General features: G+C 48.6%; 3 protein-coding genes across 3 annotated transcripts; 1 reads left to right on the forward strand and 2 right to left on the reverse strand.

Moving 5' to 3' along the window:
• Window positions 1–236: 236 nt before the first annotated feature.
• On the reverse strand, window positions 237–6,255 carry FSCN3 (fascin actin-bundling protein 3). The gene is made up of 6 exons (XM_063101208.1): window positions 6,112–6,255; window positions 4,349–5,045; window positions 3,890–4,008; window positions 1,421–1,580; window positions 759–929; window positions 237–442 (listed from the first exon to the last, which is right to left on the reverse strand). Exons 1-6 carry the CDS (start codon window positions 6,253–6,255, stop codon window positions 237–239), a joined length of 1,497 nt encoding a protein of 498 aa, XP_062957278.1.
• A 1,644-nt stretch (window positions 6,256–7,899) lies between these two features.
• On the reverse strand, window positions 7,900–11,031 carry ARF5 (ADP ribosylation factor 5). The gene is made up of 6 exons (XM_063100461.1): window positions 10,843–11,031; window positions 10,229–10,309; window positions 9,704–9,813; window positions 9,151–9,222; window positions 8,509–8,634; window positions 7,900–8,381 (listed from the first exon to the last, which is right to left on the reverse strand). The coding sequence occupies exons 1-6, from the start codon at window positions 10,907–10,909 to the stop codon at window positions 8,295–8,297; spliced, it is 543 nt and encodes a 180-aa protein (XP_062956531.1). The 5' UTR covers window positions 10,910–11,031; the 3' UTR covers window positions 7,900–8,294.
• A 3,871-nt stretch (window positions 11,032–14,902) lies between these two features.
• Window positions 14,903–19,941, forward strand: GCC1 (GRIP and coiled-coil domain containing 1). Its single transcript, XM_063099624.1, has 2 exons — window positions 14,903–16,311; window positions 17,122–19,941. The coding sequence occupies exons 1-2, from the start codon at window positions 15,280–15,282 to the stop codon at window positions 18,415–18,417; spliced, it is 2,328 nt and encodes a 775-aa protein (XP_062955694.1). The 5' UTR covers window positions 14,903–15,279; the 3' UTR covers window positions 18,418–19,941.
• Window positions 19,942–22,408: the final 2,467 nt, after the last annotated feature.

Consider the following 22,408-nt stretch of genomic DNA (forward strand, 5'->3'; position numbering starts at 1 on the left):
GTGTGGGCCTAGCAAGAAACCTAGGTCCCATTTCTTCTCCCCTCTCTAGCAAGTCCAAGTTTAGAAGCCCACAAAGAACAGCACACATTTGGAATAAATGTCTGGAGTTAAGCAAACTGTGGGTTAGAAGTGAGCCCGGGAGTACTTTTTGGTCTTACCATCATGTCTCCCCACCCATCTCTTTCCTCTCAGCTCCTGCTCCCCCAGCCCACAGGCCCTTATCCACTCCCCCTTACCTAAAATTCCCAGATACACTCTTTGGTAATGTCTTCACTGTCTGCCAATAGGGTGCCACTTCTGTCAGCTCGCATGTAGAAGCCATTGGGCGCCAGTACTGTGAGCAAGTTGCTCCCCTGAAGCTCTATACAGAAGTTAAGGGCAAACTTTCCCCAAGGGCGAAAGGTGCCAAAGGATGTGATTGACCAGAAGGATCCACCTTGTGCTGGGGAGGGAAGAGCTCAGGTCACCAGGGGCATTGGGAGGGGAGTGGTCTAGCAATTCAGCCTTCCTGGAGGCACACCACTCTCTCCTGGCTGCCCTATCCTGCCTGTGTTGGCAGGTCCTTCTATGGAAACGCAGGAGGGCCAGTGGGGATTCTACTGGTTTCTGTTCTGCCAATCTACTCTGGGGCCTTAAAGTGTGAAAACAAACAGAAACCCTGTTTTTCTTTTTATGATGAACAGGCCCTGAATGGTAGGCCCTGGAGTCTGAGCTGGGGCTAGACTGTGAACCTGGGGCTGGGAAGAGGAGCCACTCACCCTGGAAGTGGTAGATGCCTTGGTGGCAGGGCAATAGGTGAATGCAGTCAGGTTGATCCATATTGCACTGTATGAGGTCATGTTTTGATGAGGAGCCCACATACCCATACCTACCTCGCAAGGCGAGGAAGGGGCGGTTGGCTAATCGAATCCCAAATTCCTCATTTGGGCCTGAAAGAAATAGGAAGGAGGTATCTGGATGGATGCCTCTAGATGTTTTCCCAGATGAAAGCAGGAGAGAGAACACTAATTGGAGAAGGGTGTTGTCAGTATTTCAACATTTAACGAATACATACTATGTGCCAGGTCTTAAGCTAGGTGTTTGTGAAATGTTGGTGAGAACACCTAACACAGTGTAGAGCCCAAGAAATTGTAATATTCATCCTTCCCTTGAGAAGTATTCATCTATTTAATCCTTAGGACAGTCCTGTGAGGCAGTAGGGTAGGTATCATCTTCATTTTTACAGACAATGAAACTAAGGCTCAAAGAGGTGGTTTACTCAAGTGACAAAAAAAAATTCAGTGACTGAGGGGATATAGAGACCCAAATTTTCTGACCCCAACTCCAGTGCTCTTTTTTTTTTTTTTTTTAAAATCATATTCCAGCTCCCTCTAAAAGCATCCCTCACTTGGAATAACCTGGCAGGGGGTGCTCAGCTCACCCGGAATGGTGGCATTGGCCATCAGCAGGCCATTGGCTGCAATACCCAGGAAGCGCCCATTGGAGGACTGCAGGATGATCCTGCCACAATTCCAGTGCACACGGAAGAAAGTGTCAGACTCCAGTGGGTGCCCATTAGCCATCACTGTCCGGTGGCGCCTCTGGAGAGAATATCAGGAACAGAGACGAGGAGTAAGGACTGACAATCTCAGCTTTCTACTCACATTTTTATTCCTAGACCCTCTTCCTACATCCCACCCCCAGCCTTTTTTATTCTCCCAGATTATGCTTTATGCTCTCAGATCCTTTTTAGAAGACATGCTGTGGCCTCAGCTCTCCCACTTCCTCCAGTCTGTGCTGTATCCCAAAGGACAGCATAAGAAAGGGACCAGGATATCATATTGTGAGAAATAAACCCCAGCCCTGACTTCAAAGTCATTTTGAAATGGACACAAAAGTGAAAGATAAACTATAAAATGTCTAGAAACAAACATAGAGAAATTCTTTGCAACTTTGGGGTAGGTAATGATTTCTTGGGGGGGAAAAAGCAGTAATCATTCAAAATATCAACAAAATAAAAATTAAAAACTTGTAAAAGTCACCATTAAGCAAATGAAAAGGCAAGTCACAGATTGGGAGAAAACATTTACAATACAGTATATATATTTGGCAAAGAAATTTAGAACATATAAAGAAATCTTACAACTCAATAATAAGACAAGCAACCCAATAACAAATGAGCAAAAGCTTTGAACAGACACCTCACAGAGAAGATATACAAATGGCCAAAAAGCACATGAAAAAATGCTAAAAATGACTAATTATAAGGTAATGCAAATTAAAGCCATAATAAGATACCATTACTCACCCATTAGAGCGACTAAAGTTAAAAAGACAGACAATATCAAGTGTTGGTAAGAATATGGAGCAATTAGAGCCTTCATACCTTACTGCCAAGAATGCAAAATGGTACAGTCACCTTAGAAAACTGTTTAACATTTTCTTATAAACACACACCTATCTTGTAACATAGTACTTCTACTCCTAGGTATTTTCCCAAGATAAATGAATATATAGGCTCACAAAAAGACCTGTACACATGCTCATAGCATCTTTATACATAATAACCCAAACTGGAAACAATCTGTAGTGGATTGAATTGTGTCCCCCCAAAGTTTAATGTGCTGGAGACTGGACTCCCACTGTGACTGTTAGGAGGGTAGAAAATACTATTATGATAATTGAAAGGTGGGGCCTTGAAGAGGTGATTAAGTTGATGGTTTAAAGGTGGCCCTGGGCGTGGTTCTGAGGGCTTTAAAAGGAGAGGGCATGAGGAACTATCTCCATCTCTGCCCTGCCATTTTCTGCCATGTGAAACCCCTGCATTGCTGTAAAGACACCACCCAAGAAGACCCTCACCAGATGTGTTCCCTGGACTGTGGACTTCCCAGCCTCTGAAACTATAAGCGATAAATTTTTTTCTTTTTTCTTTTTTTTTTTTTTTTTTACAAATTACCCCGTTCTAGGTATTTTGTTGTAAGCAACAGAAATGGACTAATACACAATCCAAGTGTTCATCAACAAATGAATAGATAAACAAATTATGTTTATGATTATGAGTAGTAGTATGGAATACTACCCAGAAATAAAAAGGAATGAGCGACTGGTATAACTTCACAAATAAATCTTAAAAAAAAATTGTGTCAAGAGAAAGGAGTATACATACTGTACATACTGTATGATTCCATTTATATGAAGTTCTAGAGTTGCCAAATCTAATCCATAGTGACCAAACACAGACCATTGGTAGCAGGGGTGGGCAAGGGTGGAGAGACACTGAAATACTGACTGCAAAGAGGCAAGAGGGAATTTTTGTGGTGATGGAAATATTTTCTAACTTGTGGTATGATTGTGGAATAGTTGCAGGGGTGTATACCTCTGTCAAAACTTAATTTTACACCTAAAATGGGTGCATTTTATTCATATAGTAAACATGCATAGCACACATAATATACACAATTTACATAATTTATACATGATATATGTGTATCATATAATTTACATAATTAAGTTATGTCTCAATAAAATTTTTATTTTATTTTATTTTATTTTATTTTATTATTTTATTTTATTTTTTAAAAAAGATGACTGGTAAGGGGATCTTAACCCTTGACTTGGTGTGGTCAGCACCACGCTCAACCAGTGAGCGAACCGGCCATCCGTATATGGGATCCGAACCCGGGGCCTTGGTGTTATTAGCACCGCACTCTCCCGAGTGAGCCACGGGCCGGCCCCCCAAATTTTTTTATTTTAGGAGAGGTTCCATTGGGTGAAAATGAGTGTTGATTGACAAGGGACTCCACAGCTCACCTCCACCATCTGGTCATCTGCCTGAGGAAAGAGAAAGTGTGCCTAGAGAGGGAGAGCTCAGAGCTTAAGGTTTCTCTTGCTCAGAAAGCCAAGGTCTCACCTGGACTAGGTAGTAGCCACTGGCCGAACAGAGCTGCAAAGTGGGGCTCTCACTGTCACATTCAAACTGGAACAAGGACATCGGGGTTATGCGCTCAGAGGCAGCACACACTTCAGCATCTGCAGAGGAAGTGCATGTCAGCAGAAGCCCAAATCTGGCCTCACCCTTGGCCTCAGCCCCTCCTCCATGCTTCGTCACTGGGCTTCCGTCTACTTTCCCCCTTCGACCTTCATCACGTTATATTGGACCATAGTAGTCTGGAGATGACCCAGGTGACTTCCCCTAAAAGCCCATATCCCTGATTTTCTGACCTTTCCTATGCCACAGAGATCCCCTTGGGACCCCAGGATCATGCTTATTAGTAGGTTCAAAAATCCTTGCTGATCTCAAACATACTTTCCTCTTTTCAGCAGCCAGCCCTTCCTCCCTCCATGGCTGTGTGTTGGACCCAGCACTTGCCATAGATGACCGAGATGAACTTCCGAGTCTTTGACCTGAGGCTGACCCAGGTGGGACAGTGCTGCAGGATGAACCACTCCTCACCCCTCACAGGATTGGAGCCCAGTCCCAGGAGCAGATGCGTGCCCTGTGGATATAACATGCCTCCTTCCCCATCGCACAGTGCCACAAACCCTCCAGGCCGCACTTGCATGTGAAAAGCTGTCTGTGATGAGGGTTGGGGGACCAGCCGGTCTACATGGGACAAGAAGTGGTGTGTAGAGGTCTCCAGGTGGTAGCATCCATCTTGAAAATGCAACAGGAAGCCACATTCCTCCAGGCAGGGGACTGCAGTGTCCACCCAGATGCGACCCACGGTGGGGTCGGCCCGAGCATAGCAGTGATGGATGGGGCTATAGAGGATCACATGGACATGCAGGGCTGGCTGGGGGGTCCACATGTGGTAAGCTGAGAGGACCCGGGAGTTGCAGAACACAGCCTCGCCATTGGACTCCAGATAACGACCAGATATTAAGCACTGGAGGGTCCACTTGCCATTCCGGTGAAAACGGAGTAGGAAGCATCCATGGTGGCTGGTCCTTGGCCGGCTGTAGCACACAGTGCCATCCCCCTCACACAGAAGGTAGAAGCCCTGCAAGCTCTTTAGTCGCACCACGGCCTGTGTATCATGCTCATTGCTCACTAGGAGCTCCCAAGTCTGAAGCCATTGGGAGGGAGGAGAGCGAAATCAGTACTGCCAAGTGACTAGGCCAAGGAGCCGTATAACCATCCCTGCTGGCATCACCCCAGCACCTTCATCAAGACCAACCACCTTTCCCTCCTCACCAGATCTGCTGTCTCCTTGCTGTCAGCTCTTCCTCTGTCCCAACCAACAGTAACCAAAAGATCTCTGGGCCCCTCCACCACTGGAGCTGTAGGGCTTCTCAAGATCCAAAGAGGTTCTAGACGCCCACCTCCTACAGCTAACAATAGGTAAGTTTCCTTCTCCCTTCCTTGATCCCATCCTTCAATACCTAATTTTCTAAGAAGTGCTTTGGTTTAAGTCTTACCTCTTTCTTCCTCACTGTGTCCTCTGGATAACACACTCAGCCAATACCTGCAGTCCCAAAGGCCACCTCCCCAACATGGCAGGAGAAAAGCAAGAGCTCCTATAAGAAGGCCCAGGCTCCATGAATGGAGATGGGAGCACACACAGTTGAGGTGCAATTGACTGGTTCAGTTGTGATCAGTCTTGTTATAAGTCACAGGACTTTGCTCCTGCCTCACTCTGGCACCCATCCCAGAGGAACCTCCACTCCTCTCTAATTGAAAACCAACTCTGCTAGGGCTTCTATAGTACCCCATTCTCAAACAACAACCAGAACAGAAACATAGGCCTTGCAATAGCTCTACTGGCCCAACTTCCCCTGGATGCCCACAATTGTGCCTTCAGTCTGGGCTCTCTACCTCTCCTCTCTGCATTGACACAACCACCCCCGTGCTGGGATGGAGGGTAGGGAGCAGCTGGAGTAGGACAAGGTAGCAAGGCCAGGGCTGAGCTTCACCTTGTGGGATAGGTTTAGAGAGGGGAGGGAGAGCAATGGAGACCAATGAGCAAAAGCCTGGAGTAGAAGGGCTTTGGCCTGGCAATGGCAGAACTAGGAAAGTGATCAGGTTGAGAGTGCACTGCTCCCCTCCCTGCAATGTGCACACACACACACAGACACACAGAAGAGAGCTTAACCACTTGGAAAACTCGCTCCAGTACAGGTCTGTTTTGTTACCTGTCTCCTGCCCAAGCTCTTCGCAGTAGTGGTGACCATTTTCTTACATGGCTCAAAGGTGAGGTAGGTTCCTGCCCAGCTGATGAGCCCAACCCTTAGGTCCTCGACCTTGGGATGTCTGTGCATCCACTCCACCTCATCCATAGGGCCAGTGCCACAAGTGATGACTCTGTCCGGCCCAGCCTTCCCCCCAGTGGTGAGGTTCCACAGGCCATAGGGCTGGGAATAAGGCCTGTAGTACCCACCAGAAGATGTCCCCAGAGGGAACTTCCCAGGCAAAAGCTGGCCTAGGGCCCCACGCCTCTGTGACCCGGGAGCATTGTGATTGTGAGGGCTGCCTCCTATCCCCACACAGTAGGGAAAGAGCACTGGCCCAGCAACTTCAATCCATGGCCCAGAGGAAGTGGGTCCAGGGCCTCTGGCATCTGCCTCCCTACGCCACTCTGGGCATGAAGGTAGGTTAAGACCAGAAAGTAGAAATTCAATCTGCAACTTTAGGGAAGTACCTCCCTTTCTTTACTTCTGTTTCTCATTTTGATAACAGGATAGAAATCAACTTTTTTCCTCCCTAGGAATGGTTTTGCCTGGAGTTTTTGAGACTCAGTATTTTTTTTTAAGCTCAAGATATCCGAGAAAAATCTATCAGCTTTTATGGCCCTTGGGAAGACGAGCCCAAATTTCTCAGAAGTTACTTTGCAGAAAGTGTGAGAAAACCCTAGATAGATAACCAGCGAGGATCAACTTACTCATGTTAATCAGGCAGGGCTGGCTCAGGACCAGGGTAAGGAGAAAGGCCTGGGTGGAGAGAGTACCAAGCACCCTCCTCACCAATCCCTGGCTGTGCTGCTGGGGGGTAGGATAGCTGGCTGGGCAGACAGCCAGAGCTGCCTGTAAGAACACCAGCCTTATCCCTCCAAAGAGTCTCTGTTATCTAATAGTCTCTAGGTCTCACTTCCTGCAAAGCTCATGGACAAAACCCAGCCCAGACCTGGAAAAACTGACAACATGAAAGAAAAAGAGAGAAAGGCAAAAAGAAATGGTGGTGGTGATGATGGGTTTTGTTTAAGCTTTGCTTGGATTCACAGGGAAGTGGATAGAGTCAACCACATTTGGAGAAGAGCCCACGCCCCTGGTTCCTTACATGCACCTTCCTATTCCCAGGTAAAAGAGTCCCCGTGGTGCACAGCGAGGAACTGTAACCCCCAGGCTCCACCAATGCTTTGTAAATTAAGGCTAATAGACTACCAGTGCCAGAATCATCTGAGTAATTTTAAAGATGTATATTGTTGGGCCTCAGACCAGTCCTGATGAATCACCTTTATGAAGCATGCCTCAGGACCCATGTTTTTAATGCATATTCCTACCCCCTCAAATTTTCACGTACAAAGCAATCATTAAAACTACCGCTCTAAATAGCTAGAAGGATGGGAAATGGAGTTACATGGTTTATGGAAACATGAAGGTAGATCTTGTTACTTTCAGCCAAGGATCCTTGGAACTGGGGAAGAAATGAGGTTTTCTCTACTGGAAACCCTACAGTATTACTAGCCCAAGAATAAGGAGGGAGAAGTTGAGCTAGGTGAGGGTATGTTGTGTGGTGGTGGTAGAGTGAGTGAGTGAGTGAGTGAGTGAGTGAGTGAGTGTGTGTGTGTGTGTGTGTGTGTGTGTGTGTGTGTGTGTGTGTAGGGCTGTTGGTCCTGCAGCCTTAGCTGCTTTAAGTGTCTCTCATATTGTCTTGCTGCACCCAATAACCCAGCGTCCTGCTTCTAGACTACAGACAACACTGTGTACAAATCACAGCAAATTTATTACCCAATATCCAGTGCCACATCATAGCACCACCCGAAGCCCTCATCTTCCCCCCAACCTGGCCCCAAGGGTACACCCAAAACAGAAAAAACAAAAGTAAACCCAGATCCCTGCTCCTCCTCTAGAAGAGGGCCTTGGCCAGGAAGCCTCTACTACAGGTCCCAGCAGGCAGGAGAGTGGACCCCTCTGCACCCAGAGGGCGAGGCGCCAGGCTCCAACAACAGAGAACATGCAGGCAGGAGCAGGAGCAGAGGCCTGTGTCTGTGGGGGAGGAGAAGTGGGAGGGAAGGGCACTGCCTGAGGAGTCCGGGAGTCTGGTCATCCCGGGGATGAACGCGGGAGCTTCTGGGCAGCAGGGGCCTGCCCCTGGCTGGTTAGCGCTTTGACAGCTCATGGGACAGCCAATCCAGCCCATCATACAGGCCTGTGCCTTGGGTGGCACAGGTGGCCTGGACGTACCACTGTGGGGAGAAGGAAAGAAAAGAGGTCAGCAGTGGGGAAGAAGAAGGAATGCCTTTTCATCCTTGCCCCAGCCTGTGGTTTCCCTGGGAGGGGCAGGATCCACTGCGAGGTGGGCAGGACCCTCACCGTGCGGCTGCGCAAGTGCTGTAGCCCCAGCTTGTCAGTCAGTTCGCTCACGGGCATGGCGTTGGGCATGTCCTGCTTGTTGGCAAATACCAGCAGCACCGCATCCCGCAGCTCATCCTCCTGCAGCTGAGATGGGAGAAGAGAGAGTGGAACCTGTGGTCCCAGTAGGGTCCCCAGGCTCCCTCTTCCCTGCTGTGTTGGGGAGCCCCCTTTCCTACCTCTAGCTTCTTTGTGGGAAAAATATAGTATAGTGTCGTCTATTGCTGAACACAAGACATAGAGTTATACATGGGCTTGAGGCCACCTAAGCCTTAAGAGGCCTTTTTCTAATTTGAATTCTTGCTATAGGAAAAATGACAATATTTTCAAATGGAAAAAACAAGAACGTAAGATGATGTTTTTCTCTACCATATATAACCCCCCTCTTGCCACCAACTTCTCAGACTCAGATGCAAAGGCACGAGAAATCACAGAACGACTCAGTCCTATCCAACACAGGATGAGACACACAACATGTCTCTGTGTACAACGAGAACCATATTTTTGGCCTTTAATGCCTGTGGAGGATTCCCTGACTTCCACAGCACCACAGACAGAGGTCCCCAAGCTGAGGGCTTAGCTCCCAGGGCTCTGGGTACTCACCATCTTCTGGAGTTCATCAGCAGACTCCTGGACTCGCTCCCGGTCATTGCTGTCCACGACGAAGATGAGGCCCTGGGTAGGAAGGAAGGAAGGAAGGAACGAGAAAGCTATCATTCCTGCCTGAGACATACCCGAGTTTGGCCCTTTCTCTTTTCTTCCCATCTTTAGTCGTGTCAACCGTTCTCATCTAGTAAACTTCTACTAGGGTTCTGCAGAAGTCCTGACACAAACTAGAGACACCACTGCAAAGGGTACAGACTCTCCTCTTGAGGAAAGTATCTAACTAAAAGATGTGCAAGGGAACAGGGAAAGATATGAGAGTTAAATCAGACAGTGTGGCCCCAGAACCCTGCTTCTCAGGAGAAGTCTAAAGTGGCCAAGTCTCAGAAGACTAGGACCAGTTCTGAAGGATGAATAAAGGCTAGTCAACCAAAGGGGGTAGAAGGAGGGAAGTTTCTTCTTGGTCTGGGGGGCCCAGCCTAGGCAAACATCTCAGTCCTCCTACACCTCATACCTCTTCCCCTGGGGTTGGGGAGTCCCACACACACCACACCTGAGTGTTCTGGAAGTAATGCCGCCACAGAGGCCGAATCTTGTCCTGGCCTCCCACATCCCAGACTGTAAAACAGATGTTCTTATATTCCACTGTTTCCACGTTGAAGCCTGCAGATCATTGGAAAAAGTATGAGAAAAAGTCCTTAAAGGAAGGAACTACTTAAACTAATTTGCATCGGGTTAGAATCTCCTTACCAGCCAGCTACCAAAAAAAAAAAGAAAAAAAAAAATCCAAAAAACCACTTGGATCTCAGCAGAAACACAAAATCAGAAGGCAATAATCAAGGCCCAGGGGAATAAAACCGCGGAGGACGGGCAGTCAACAGATGGGGTGGGGCTAGATCACACACATCCACCCAACCTCCCGGCACCAACCGGCATGTAGAGATACCATGACCCACTTCTCAAGTAGTATCTGGTGTCAGGGTCAGCTCCAGATAAGGGCCTCGGGCAGAACTGGGAGCAGACCCTGAGAAGGCCCGCCGCGCGCTCCCGTTCCTCCCTGCCTCGTCCCCAAGCTCACCTATGGTGGGGATTGTGGTGACAATCTCCCCCAACTTCAGTTTGTACAGGATTGTGGTCTTGCCAGCCGCATCCAAGCCGACTGTTAACAGAGAGGGGCACAGGGATGGAGAGGGGAGCGAGGGAGCCCCCTAGAGACCAGGGACAGGGAGAGGCTAGGACAGCTGATGGTGACGGGGGCGGAGAGCAGGAGCGCCTCCAGGTGCGCGCTGACATCTACCTTCGGGGCCTTGAGAGCAGTCTGGGTGGCAAGCGCCAACTCCTGCCCCTAAAGTGGGGGGTGCGGGTGGGGGGTGGGGAGGACTGGGAGGTAAGGGGCACGGGAGGAAGGCCGTGCTCCTTTCAAAAGTCGTCTCCAAGGGCGGAATCCTCCCTTCTTACCAGCCGGGCCGGGGCGGAGGGAGGTTCACCCCACCCAGGCCCGCAGCTCCGGGTCTCAGGCCTCGGGAGCGGCGCTGCAGACCGGGAGCCGCCCGAGAGCAGAGGCCTCGGAGGGTTAGGAGGTGTGACGCTCGGGGTCAGAGACCCAGGTGAGCCAGGCTAGAGGGACGCGGGGGCGAGAGGGCTGCGCCGGGGCTGGCGCCCGGTCCGGGCCGCGCGCTTGATTTGCCTCACCCATAAGGATCCGCATCTGCTTCTTTCCGAAGATCCGCGAAAAGAGCGCGGACACTGTGAGGCCCATGGCGGGGCCCGGGGGAGGGGGAGCGGGCACGGACGCGGGGTGCGGGCTGGAACCGGCCGGCCGCGGGGGGATGGCCGCAGCAGCAGGAGGAGGAGGCGCCGCCGCCGCCCCCGCGCGTCCCGGCCAGCCAGACGTCACCGCGGGCCCGCCCCGCCCGGGCCCCGCCCCCGGCCCCGCCCCCGGCCCCGCCCCCGGCCCCGCCCCCGGCCCCCGCCCCCGGCCCCGCCCCCGGCCCGCAGAGACACCAGCTGAGCCGTTTCCGCAGCCTGGCTGGGTCCCGCGCCTGCTGTAGGAGGACACGGGTCTGGATCTCCCCTGATTATAGCGCGCCGGTCACGCGTGTGGCCGCTGAAGCAGCAGCTCGAGTAGGGCTGAGAAAAGGCTTTGTCGCTCCACAGCGGCCCCAAGACCCATCTTCTGCGGCCGGCCGCTGGGCTTCGGTTAGTTGGGTGCAGCCCACTCGGGGCTCCAGTTTAGCTCTTGGGAACTAGCAGCACCGACTGTGTGCACCACGCTCCTTAAGGGAGCGGAGGCTGCGTGTCCTCCCATTTGCCCCCTCGGTTTCCACTGAGGCGCTTTGCGCGTAGTAGGTGGTTCAATGACTGTAGAAATCGCGTGAGGAGTGGGCCTTAGGTGGGGGAAGAAGATGCCCAAGTGCTGGCTAGCTTTCATGGTTCCTTAAAATGCCTGCTTTCTAGATCCCCAATCAGCAGAACCCGTTGGACATTTCCAGTCTTTGGCAGCGTGGTCGCAGACCCACTCTTGGACTACTGGAGAACTCTACCTTCGCCTCGATTGCCCTGCAAGCCGTACCTTTCAGTCTGGGCACAGGCAGCCTTTCTGAAATTCCTTTCTCAGTTTGCCACAGACTTGCGGACCTGGATTATTAATGCACACCCATCCAGGATTTTGTGAGGATCTTGCCTCTTAGACCTAAAGACATGTAATTTCTCCTCTTACTTTAGCATCTGAGGAGAATATAAGATAGGAATTAATTTGAATTTCTTCTTGTCAGTGAGTCAGTGCAAGTCACATCTAATATATGTTTAACAAATGCTTGTTGGGTTGAACTGAATTTATAGGTTGCTCAGTGAAGCACGGGCAGGTGTTATGCCTATTCTGGAATCCCAGTGGGCTTGAATTGCTTATGGACTGGAGGTGAGCTGAGCTGGAAACCAGAAAACCTTCACTTATTCATTCACTCATTCAACAAATATTTATTGTGCCACCATGTGCCAGCACTGTTTCACACCTTAGTTCAAATCTCAATTCTGTGATTTTTTGAGGATTTGGCTTCAACAATTCTTATAACCCTTCAATCATTTTCTCATCTATAAAAGGAGACATATTTATTTTAACTAACTAAAGGGGTTATGGTGAAAATCAATAATAAGATAATGTAATTGAATATTTTGTATAATGCAGCTGGATGCTATCTGGGCCACCAAGAACCTGGGTCTGAACAGATCTCCATGGCCTGCCCCATCCTGACCCACAAAATGAATAACAAAAACAGACTTTGGGGACCAGGTATAAGTGAGTGCATGACTTTGCTTTAGTCTTCAGTCATAAACTTGCTTTCTCAAGAAGCTTTTATAAGGAAGGCCAAAGAGTACATTTAAAGGAGTCCAAATATAATTACAGAACTAATGGTCACCAAGTCAGGTCAATTCTATATCTTTAGCTCTTTTATCGGCCTTGTTCTCTCCATCCCTGCTGTCACTACCCTATTTCACTTGCCATCTCTTTCCCATGACTGAAAGAGCCTCCTCACAGGTCTCCTGCCCCTTTGTATCTCCATACTGTCACACAAGTCTTGATGATGCCCCTCTCTTGAGATTAAAATCCTTTAGTGTTTTACTATCACCCAAGATAAAATCTAAGTGCCTTTATGTGGCTTTGCCTCCCACGGATTTGTCACCTCTCTTCCCCCTGAGTGATGGAGCTGCAAAAGGATTTCTCAAAGCCCATTTCTTCTGAGCAGTGAGAGACCCTGAAGGGGTTAATTTCCCAGAATGCTCAAGAGTGAGGCATTCCTTCCTTGGGAAATTAACCATGAATTGGGGTTCTCTCCCCATATTTATTTTCCAGACCAGGAAGTTACCAAAAAAAGAACATAGGTGTGGTAATAGTTTAACAATAGAAGCTGGTAACAAGCAAAATGACATTCCATAAGGCAGTTTGCAAAAGGTTAAGTCAATCCACCAACAAAAGCTTGATCTTAGCAAACACTCTCTTTCCCTACAGCAGCTTCCTAGTATCTTTACATATCAATCAAGTAACTTGAGCCAGCAACCTTGTTGTGTTACAATTCTTTATCTTACAATAGAGACTTTTGGCCTGGGGAAGTTTCCTGTCTTTTGCAAGGTTAACATTTTTATATGTACTTTTAAGAAGTTAGGCTAAACCTCAAACTACAGGGAACTAGACTCTGTGAAATATATTTGCTTTATAAATGTAAGTATACCCCACACCTTTAAGTGGGTCCCCAACTTTGTGCCAGCCCATCTGTTGCCACCTCCTTCACATATCCTAAGCTACTGCCTTAAGGTGATTCTTAATATTTCCTAGGTAAGGTTCTCTCATGCCCAGAAATCCTTGAGATCTTTTCCACTTGCCTGGAATGCTGGTTCCCTCATCTCTAGTTAGATGGACAAATATTACTCATCCTTCACATTCCAAAGTATTTTCCCTGAGAACCTTCTGTGCCTCCCCTAGACAGGCCTCCCTTCTCTTAACTTCCATACCCCTTTGAATATACCCATGCATACTGGTATGATAGCAAGACTTGTTTGCATATCTAGTTCCTCATTAGATTGTGAGCTCCTTAAGGGTGAGGCTATGTCTCTTCACTGGTGGTATCACCTGGCACAGCACTTGGAATACTGAGAGTCAGATTGATTTGGATAAGATTTCTTTTTTTTTTTTTTTTAATTTTTTATAAAGATGACCAGTAAGAGGATTTTAACCCTTGACTTGGTGTTGCCAGCACCACGCTCTCCCAAGTGAGCCACGGGCTGGCCATCCCAATGTAGGGATCCCAACCTGTGACCCTGGTGTTATCAGCACCACACTCTCCCAGGTGAGCCACCGGCCGGCCCCTTGGATAGGATTTCTAAACTTAGTAGTTGTGTGACCTTGGGCATGTTACTTAACCTCTCTGTGCCTCATGTTCCCATATCTGGAAAACAGTGCTAATGATACCCTCTGAGCAGAATTACTGTAAAGACTAAATAGCAAGACACTTGTGAGGCTCCTTGCATGTAGTCGGCACTCAGGATGGATCTCATGGCTATAGAGTGTCCTCCATAAATATTTGTTGAATAGGGCCGGCCCGTGGCTCACTCGGGAGAGTGCGGTGCTGGTAACACCAAGGCCACGGGTTCGGATCCCTATATAGGGATGGCCAGTTCGCTCACTGGCTGAGCGTGGTACTGACAACACCAAGCCAAGGGTTAAGATCCCCTTACCGGTCACCTTAAAAAAAAAAAAAATTGTTGAATAAACTGCAGAACTAAGGAAGAGCACTCACTATTATAGTATACGCTTTCTAGGTGCCAAGCACTGTGCTAGAAAGGGCTGCAGTTTTCGTGCGTCTAAATGGGAGTCTTAATTGTTGCCCTTTATGGGACATGGATCTGAGGGGATTTTTTAGGGACATGGATCTGAGCCCCAAAGCGTTGGACGCGTCGTTCACCCGGGTATTTGGTAAGAAGGCAGTGCGACGTCGCCCCCTGTCGCTCGCTGATCGCAGCCCGAGGGCAATTTCTGGCGCCCTCACCAAACCATCACTCTCATGTCCTCGACCTTGCTTATTACGCTCTTCCCAATACCGGTCCTCAGCTGCGGGCGCCCCAGGTGAGTTCTCAACGGGCCACCCCCCCCCCACCAGCCGAAGTGGCCCCGCCCACCTCGCGCCCACGGGGGCGGAGCTCTTGGCGTCGTGCTGTCGTCGCTTCCGGCGGACCCGGAAGCGCCGTTGTCGGCCGGTCGCGGTAGTTAGGAAGTTTAGATGAACCCACGCTCAGCCTAAGCCCTCGGCCGACCTGGGGCCGAGGGGCCGACCCGGGCTGCGGCGGCCCGGTCGAGCGGAGAGGGCGGGGCGGCTTCTGGGCCAGTGCTGGCGAGCCCTGGCAGGGCGCTCTTCTCGTGCCAGCGTCGCCCCGCCTCCAGGGTAGGACCCGCTCCTGCCCTCCGGGCCTGGGACCCGGCGGGCGCTTCTGCGAGGCTGCCCGGCCGCTCCGCATCCGGTCCCGGGCAGCTGGGTGGAGCGGGGGTGCGGCACGCGGCCGGACGGCCTCCTCCCCGTCTTTGCGGCCTTCTCCCGGGCTGCCCAAACGCTGACGTGGAACAGCCTGTTCAGAAACCCCATGGAGAAGTTTGGGATGAATTTCGGGGGCGGCCCGAGCAAAAAGGACCTGCTGGAGACCATAGAGACGCAGAAGCAGCAGCTCCTCCAGTACCAGGCACGGCTCAAGGATGTGGTCCGCGCCTATAAAAGCCTGCTGAAGGAGAAGGAGGCGCTGGAGGCCAGCATCAAGGTGCTGTCGGTATCCCACGAGGCGGATGTGGGCCTTGCTGGTGTCCAGCCTCCAGGCCTCACCTTTCCTGACTCTGTGGATGATCGATGCTCCACCCACAGCGAGGATAGCACTGGGACCGCCACCAGCTTGGATACTGCGGCCAGTCTCACCAGCACTAAGGGTGAGTTTGGGGTAGAAGATGACAGACCGACCCGTGGACCACCACCTCCAAAGTCTGAAGAGGCCAGTGGGTCTGAGAGTGGTGTTAGCAGTAGCAGCGGGGATGGGCCGTTTGCTGGTGGGGAGGTGGACAAAAGATTGCAACAGCTGAGGACTCAGTTGGCTACTTTGACCAGCTCTTTGGCTACAGTCACCCAGGAGAAGTCTCGCATGGAGGCTTCTTACTTGGCTGACAAGAAGAAGATGAAACAGGACTTAGAGGATACCAATAAAAAGGCAGAGGAGGAGAGGGGCCGTCTGGAGGGAGAACTGAAGGGGCTGCAGGAGCAGATCGCAGAAACCAAAGCCCGACTTATCACGCAACAGCATGATCGTGCCCAAGAGCAGAGTGACCATGCTTTGATGCTGCGTGAGCTCCAGAAACTGCTGCAGGAGGAGAGGACCCAGCGCCAGGACTTGGAGCTGCGGTTAGAAGAGACCCGAGAAGCCTTGGCGGGGCGGGCATATGCAGCTGAACAGATGGAAGGGTTTGAACTGCAGACCAAGCAGCTGACCCAGAAGGTGGCGGAGCTGAAAGGTGAGCTGCAGGCCATTCGAGATGAGAAGAATCAACCAGATCCCCGGCTGCAAGAACTTCAGGAAGAGGCTGCCCGCCTTAAGAGTCATTTCCAGGCTCAGTTGCAGCAAGAAATGAGGAAGGTAATTACCCTCATCTTCTTCAAACATTAGTTATTTAACCTGGAGTGGGAATAGGGTCCCCCCGCCCCTTTGGTAATAAGAACTAAATAGCTACACTGTCATTTTTGATACTACCTGAAAAGTTCCATTAGTGACTCCTGGGAAATACCATTCTGTCTGGTGTTGACAGTATCCACAGAATGTGCTTCCAACAAGATGTGGAGTTTCTGTGTGTAGGCTGGGTTGGAGCCAGTCAGCCCTGAGCTTCTGGGCATTGGCATCTTACCAGCTGTGCTCTATGAAGCAACACTGTGGCAGCTGTACAGTGAAAGGTAGGTTGGCTGAAGGCAAAGGGGATTTTCTCAGAAGAAATAACCTCTTGTAATTGCTTTTAGTCAAGATTTGCCTTTTCGGGAAAAGTGCTATTTTAAGGTGACTTCTTTCAATATGGAGAGAGATCCAACTCAGTTTTGAACTGCCAGGAATATTGGAAGAAGAAAAGAATGTTGTATGATTTCTTAATAAGATTTGGGGAAGCACATGATAAACAACAGCAACATACTTTATGTGTGAGCTAGGTAGAAAGTGGAAGTACTAAAGCAGAACAACAGCAGGTATACAAAGGTACTTAATATTCTTTGGTATAATATGTGCCTTGGAACAGAACCCAAGCAGGTTACAAGAAATTTTGTTATCTCTGGAATCAACAGAAAATCCCCAATTCACATTCTTGCCAAGCCGTCCCAATCCTGTGACCCTTTTGCTCCCCTCTCTCAAAGTTTCCTGTAGGGCTTTTCTGGATGCATTTTTATCTGTTCCCTTGCTTTGCAGACCGCCCTTGCAGAGGATCAACTCCGCCAGCAGTCTCAGGTGGAAGAGCAGAGGGTGGCAGCTCTAGAGAATCAAATATCCGAGGTGTCTGAACTGCTAGGCACCTATGAGAAAGCCAAGCAGAGGGACCAGCTGGCCATGCAGAAACTAAAGGAGCGCATTCTGCAGCTGGACTTGGAGAACAAGACGTTGGCTCTTGCGGCCTCCAGCCGGTCCACTCTAGACAGCTATGGAGAGGAGTCCAATCTGGATGTCAATGTCCTGAAGGATAAGATGGAGAAGCTGAAGAGGCTGTTGCAGGTTGCAGCCAGGAAAAGCCAGGTGACCCTGGATGTGGAGAAACTCTGCGATGTGGAGGTAATGCCCAGCTCAGAGACTGCTGATGGGGAGAAGGCCACTGCCCTCTACTACCAACAGGAGCTGAAACAGCTGAAGGAAGAGTTTGAGAGGTACAAGATGAGGGCTCAGGTCGTCTTGAAGAGCAAGAACACCAAAGATGGCAACCTGGCGAAGGAGCTGGAGGCAGCCCAGGAGCAGCTTGCAGAGCTAAAGGAGAAGTATATCTCTCTACGGCTGTCCTGTGAGGAACTTGAGCGCCAGCGCCAGCAGGAGGCTGAGAACTGGAAGCAGGAGCTGGCCCGGCTGCAGCAGCTCCACCGGCAGGAGCTGGAGCAGAGTCAGCTGGACTTCAGGGACCGCACACTGAAACTGGAGGAGGAGCTGCACAAGCAGCGGGACCGTGCTCTGGCTGTGCTTGCCGAGAAGGACTTGGAGCTGGAGCAACTGCGTTCTGTGGCTTTGTCCTCTGGGCTGCCGGGACGCAGAAGCCCTGTGGGTGGTGGGGGGCCTGGGGACCCAGCTGACACATCTTCCCCAGATAGCCTGACCCAAGCATTGCAGTTTGCTGCTGCCAACGAGCCCACTTTCTTCCTGTATGCCGAGCAGTTGGCCCGCAAGGAGGTGGAGATCACATCGCTGAGAAAGCAGAAACACAGGCTGGAGGTAGAGGTGCATCAGCTGCAGGATCGGCTGCTGGAGGAGGGGGAGAGGCATCGCGAGGAGGTTGGAGCCCTGCAGAGCCACATCGAAAAGAACATCAGGGACCAGAGCAGGGAGGGAGCCAACCTGGAATACCTCAAGAACATCATCTACCGCTTCCTGACCTTACCTGACACCCTGGGCCGCCAGCAGACTCTCACAGCCATACTGACTATCTTGCACTTCAGTCCAGAGGAGAAACAAGTGATAATGAGGCTCCAAACCAGTGGTAGCTGGTGGCCTTCTGGCAAGAGATGATGCCATTTCCAACCAACTCCTGAAATTTCTGTGCCTCTTTTATGTGGGGAGGGCAGGCTCTTGTTTCTACTGCCTCTTCTCTTATTTTATTGCTTATTTTCTGACTGTGTTGATCTAGGAGGAATCTTCAGTGTGGGATGGGATTTTCAGCCAAATGCCATTAATGCTGCTTTATCCTTGGGCCCTAGAGATACTGAAAGTGTTGAGACATCATCTTCTGGTGGTGTGTATAATGAGGGAGGGTGAGAGGTTAGGACTGAGAGGTGCAAAAGTTGGGTAAGTAGTGAGAGTCTTTTAAAATAAGATATTTTTTTTTGTTATAATATTATGCTTCCAGTTCAGTGCTAGGAGTAAATATGACTCCAAAGGGAGTTCAGTTAATTTTGAAACATGCACAATGACCAGCTATTTATTCTGTCTCATCACAATCCAAGTTGGTCTGCTGCTGCCCCAATTCTCTGGGGACCTAAACCCAGGATGGAAAGGGATCAGGAAATTTGAAATAGTGACAGATTGTCCATTAGTCCAAAGGGCCAAGGAATAGTGAGTTCTGGAACTGGGAAGCTTGGACCTGGTAATGACCTAAGCAATCTAGACAAAACACACCACTTGTGACCATTCTAGAGAGAGCCCTGAGCGCTACTTTGAAGTTAGGGATTTCCTGAGTGACCTGCGTTTGGCCTGCAATGGCTTAAAATAGACCTTTCTCAGTTGTCCTTATCTTCACCTGTCTGCCTAAGGTTGGCCTGAGAATGAGTGAATGGTTTTGCTGTCTTCTTCTCAATGTTGAACCTTTTATAAAGTAATAAGATCCTAGTGTTTTGGGCTGGCTGGTTTGTTCAGTTGGTTAGAGCATGGTGTTGTAATACCAAGGTCAAGGGTTTGGATCCCTGTACCTGCTAGCCAACAAAGCAAAACAAAAAAATCTTAGCTTCTTACAGAGAGAGGTCTGAATGGTAAGCTCTGATCCTGCCTGGATATGAGGAACTGGCTGAGAGATTTTCTCCCAGCTGCTTCTGCCTTTGTAGGGACAGGGAAAAGGGGGAAGATTTGCTGCAGAAGATCCAAAAAAATTGCTGTGACCCTTACAGGAAAGTGGTGGAAGTTCAGCTGAAGCTGGGCTGGAGTACTTTCTGCCCTGTGGTCTTGGCATAAGTAGATTCATTGTGCTCTTTAAGGACAGGTGACTTGTTATTCAGGCAATCTGAAAAGGATGTTCTCGGAAAACTTGGGTCCAAACAGTATCAGTTTCCTTGTTCTTTCCTTTCCCACATCTGCTCTTGCTGGTTAAAGAGATCTTTGGATCCTAAAAACCCATGCTTGGTCACTAATATTTATCTTTCTGTAATTTCATCATAGAGGTCTGTTTTGTGAATTTTGGGTGCAGGAGACTTTGATTAAATCTTCTGAGTGGGGGGCCAGGTGACCTGGGTTGTCTACAGTGAGCAGACTTAAGTGGAACAGAAGTGATGTATTCAAATGGTAATAACATAGACGTGGAATCATTAAACCTGAGCGACTTGACCTGTGTGTTTCCTTAATGGTATCTATATTTCTACACAAAATAGAGTGTGAATGTAGATGGTGAATGAAAAGAATGGAAGTAACTTATTAATCCATGAACTTGAATCCAGGGAGGAGTGCCTCAGTTAAAACACAGATTTCTGGTATTGTGAGTGTTTGTGTGTGGGCAGCTACACTGAAAGAAGCTTTCTCATGGATTTAGTGGGTGGGCTTGAAACTTCCATAATTACTGCTTTAAACTCAAGGAGTAATCTGTTTATGAGTGCTTTATTATCCTTAAAATCAGGATTCATGGTATCCTGGAAAGGTGTCTCAGTACATCAAGCTGAACTGAATAATAGACTCTTAATTTCCTTACCTTGTTTCCTCTAAATGTAGTATATCTTGTGATTGTTATTCCTAGGTGGATAGAAAGATCTGTAGTCACAGTTGCTTTCCTAGGTCTAATAATTTATGTGCTTTTGGCTTTTGCGAAGACACCAGATGGGCAAAGAAGGAAGTCAATTTCTGATTAATAATTTTAAGTATTTGGATATACATAAGGCTGTGAGTGCTTGCAGCTAAAACTAGAAGACTTGGTTTCTTCCTACCCATAAGGACATTTAGAGCCTAGAAACAGACAACATTAATGCAGACATGCTAATTTCAAAATTCCTTCTCCCTAATCCTTTCCCTGAAATAAGTTTTCCAGTTATTTGACTGTTTCACCTGTGATAGATACTCTTAAGAAAGGAATGGGAGAGTGAGAGAGAAAGAATTGCTATCAGAAGCAGTCAGAGAAGAATAAATTTTCCTTGGGCCCTAGTCCCAGAATATCAGACAGTATACAAGATACGTAAATAGGATAATGATACTGAACCTTACTTATTTAACTTACCACACAAATCCGAGGAGGATTGCTGTGAAGAAGAGATGGAGGAGGCAGTGGAGGGAAGGCAGTCTGACCGCTCAACTGCAGGGTTTTCTGTTCTCCTTTTTTTCCTTCCCTCCAATTGGGTACCTTCAATCTGGGGAATAATCATGTCTGTATATCATGCCCTTGATGGTAGGTCCCTGTCTATGACTGAGCTCTAAGGCTCTCGACCTTTCTTGTGAAGCTGCTGCTAATTCTTTTTTTTTTTTTTTTTTTGCTAATTCTGTCTAGCATCATGTTGAGCCATTTATACCATGTTATCATTTACTCCTCATAGGTACTTTTATCCTCCATTTTACAGATGGTAAATTTGTGAAGATCATGTAGATGTAGAAGATCAAGTAGATGACTGAATCAGGTCTGATTAACCCTAAAACATGCTTAATCTGGGTGTGCTCCTGCTTCCTCAGCACTTGGGAGGGTCAGGGCCTATTTCCATAGATTTCTAGGAATGAAGAGACTGATCTGTAGTCCAAATTGGGCTGGTTCAAATGGAGAGAACATCTCCAGCTATAAATTGCCGCCAAGCAAATTTGCTGCATTATAGGGTTGAACAGGCAACTGGTTCTTCAGAAGAGCCCCAAAGCTGCTCTGTAACATTTCTAGATCATTGCTAATTTTAGGACTTGGATCATTCTACAAAATAAAAGGAGGACTGAGTACTAGCTATTTCCACAGGGTGTTCCATCTATAACCTCTGGGAAAGTTGGGGAAACAGCTTTGGGAATTGGAAATAGAATCATAATGAATGGTCACTTCACTGCTTTCCCCCACCCAAATCCTCTTCTTCCGCCAGGCAGCCTGGTTACCTTGGATAGTTTTTACAGCAAGGAACTAGTTGAAATTCCATTCCAACCTCCTGCCAGCTAAGTGACCTTAGTAAATCACCTAATTTTTCTGAACTTAGTTTTCTTATGTTGGGGATAATACCAGTTTCAGGGTTATAGTCTCAGATTAAAGAAGAGCTAAGTTCATAAGAGCTAGCGCAGTATCTGAAACTAGGTACTAAAACATGCATTCCTTTTTGTTTACCCAAGAATGTTAAATAGCAGAATTGGAAATCAGACAATGACAAATGTTTCTGTAAACAAAAGGAATAATAATGACTGACTTTCATCAAGTGCCTGCTATGAGGTAGACTGCTAGCGTTTTCTCTACATTATTGTACTTAATTCTCACAACAGTCTTGTGAAGCATATTTGTTTTGCAGATGAGGAAATGGAGGCTTGGCAAGATGAAATGGATTGGCTGAGGCCCAGAGCCAGTAATGGCAGAATCAAGAATCAAACATGTTTGTATGAACCAAGTGGCCCAGGCCCTTTCTGTTGTTGGCGCTGTCTCCCAGCAGAAGATAACACGGAATTCCGAAAAGGTGTTGCTCACTGAGAAATTTAGGGCGCTGTGCTTCTGGCATGGTGGGCTGGGGAAGAAGGGGTTGTTGTCCAGGCAGTCCTCTCTTCAGTGGCAACTGACTGTCGCATAATTTCTCAGAAGCTTTTTAGTTTCCTTGCAGCAGAGTTGTTTCACACTGAAAATTACAGTTTTTGACTTTAG

This window comes from Cynocephalus volans, chromosome 6 (assembly GCF_027409185.1).
Source record: "Cynocephalus volans isolate mCynVol1 chromosome 6, mCynVol1.pri, whole genome shotgun sequence".
Taxonomy (NCBI): Eukaryota; Metazoa; Chordata; class Mammalia; order Dermoptera; family Cynocephalidae; genus Cynocephalus; species Cynocephalus volans.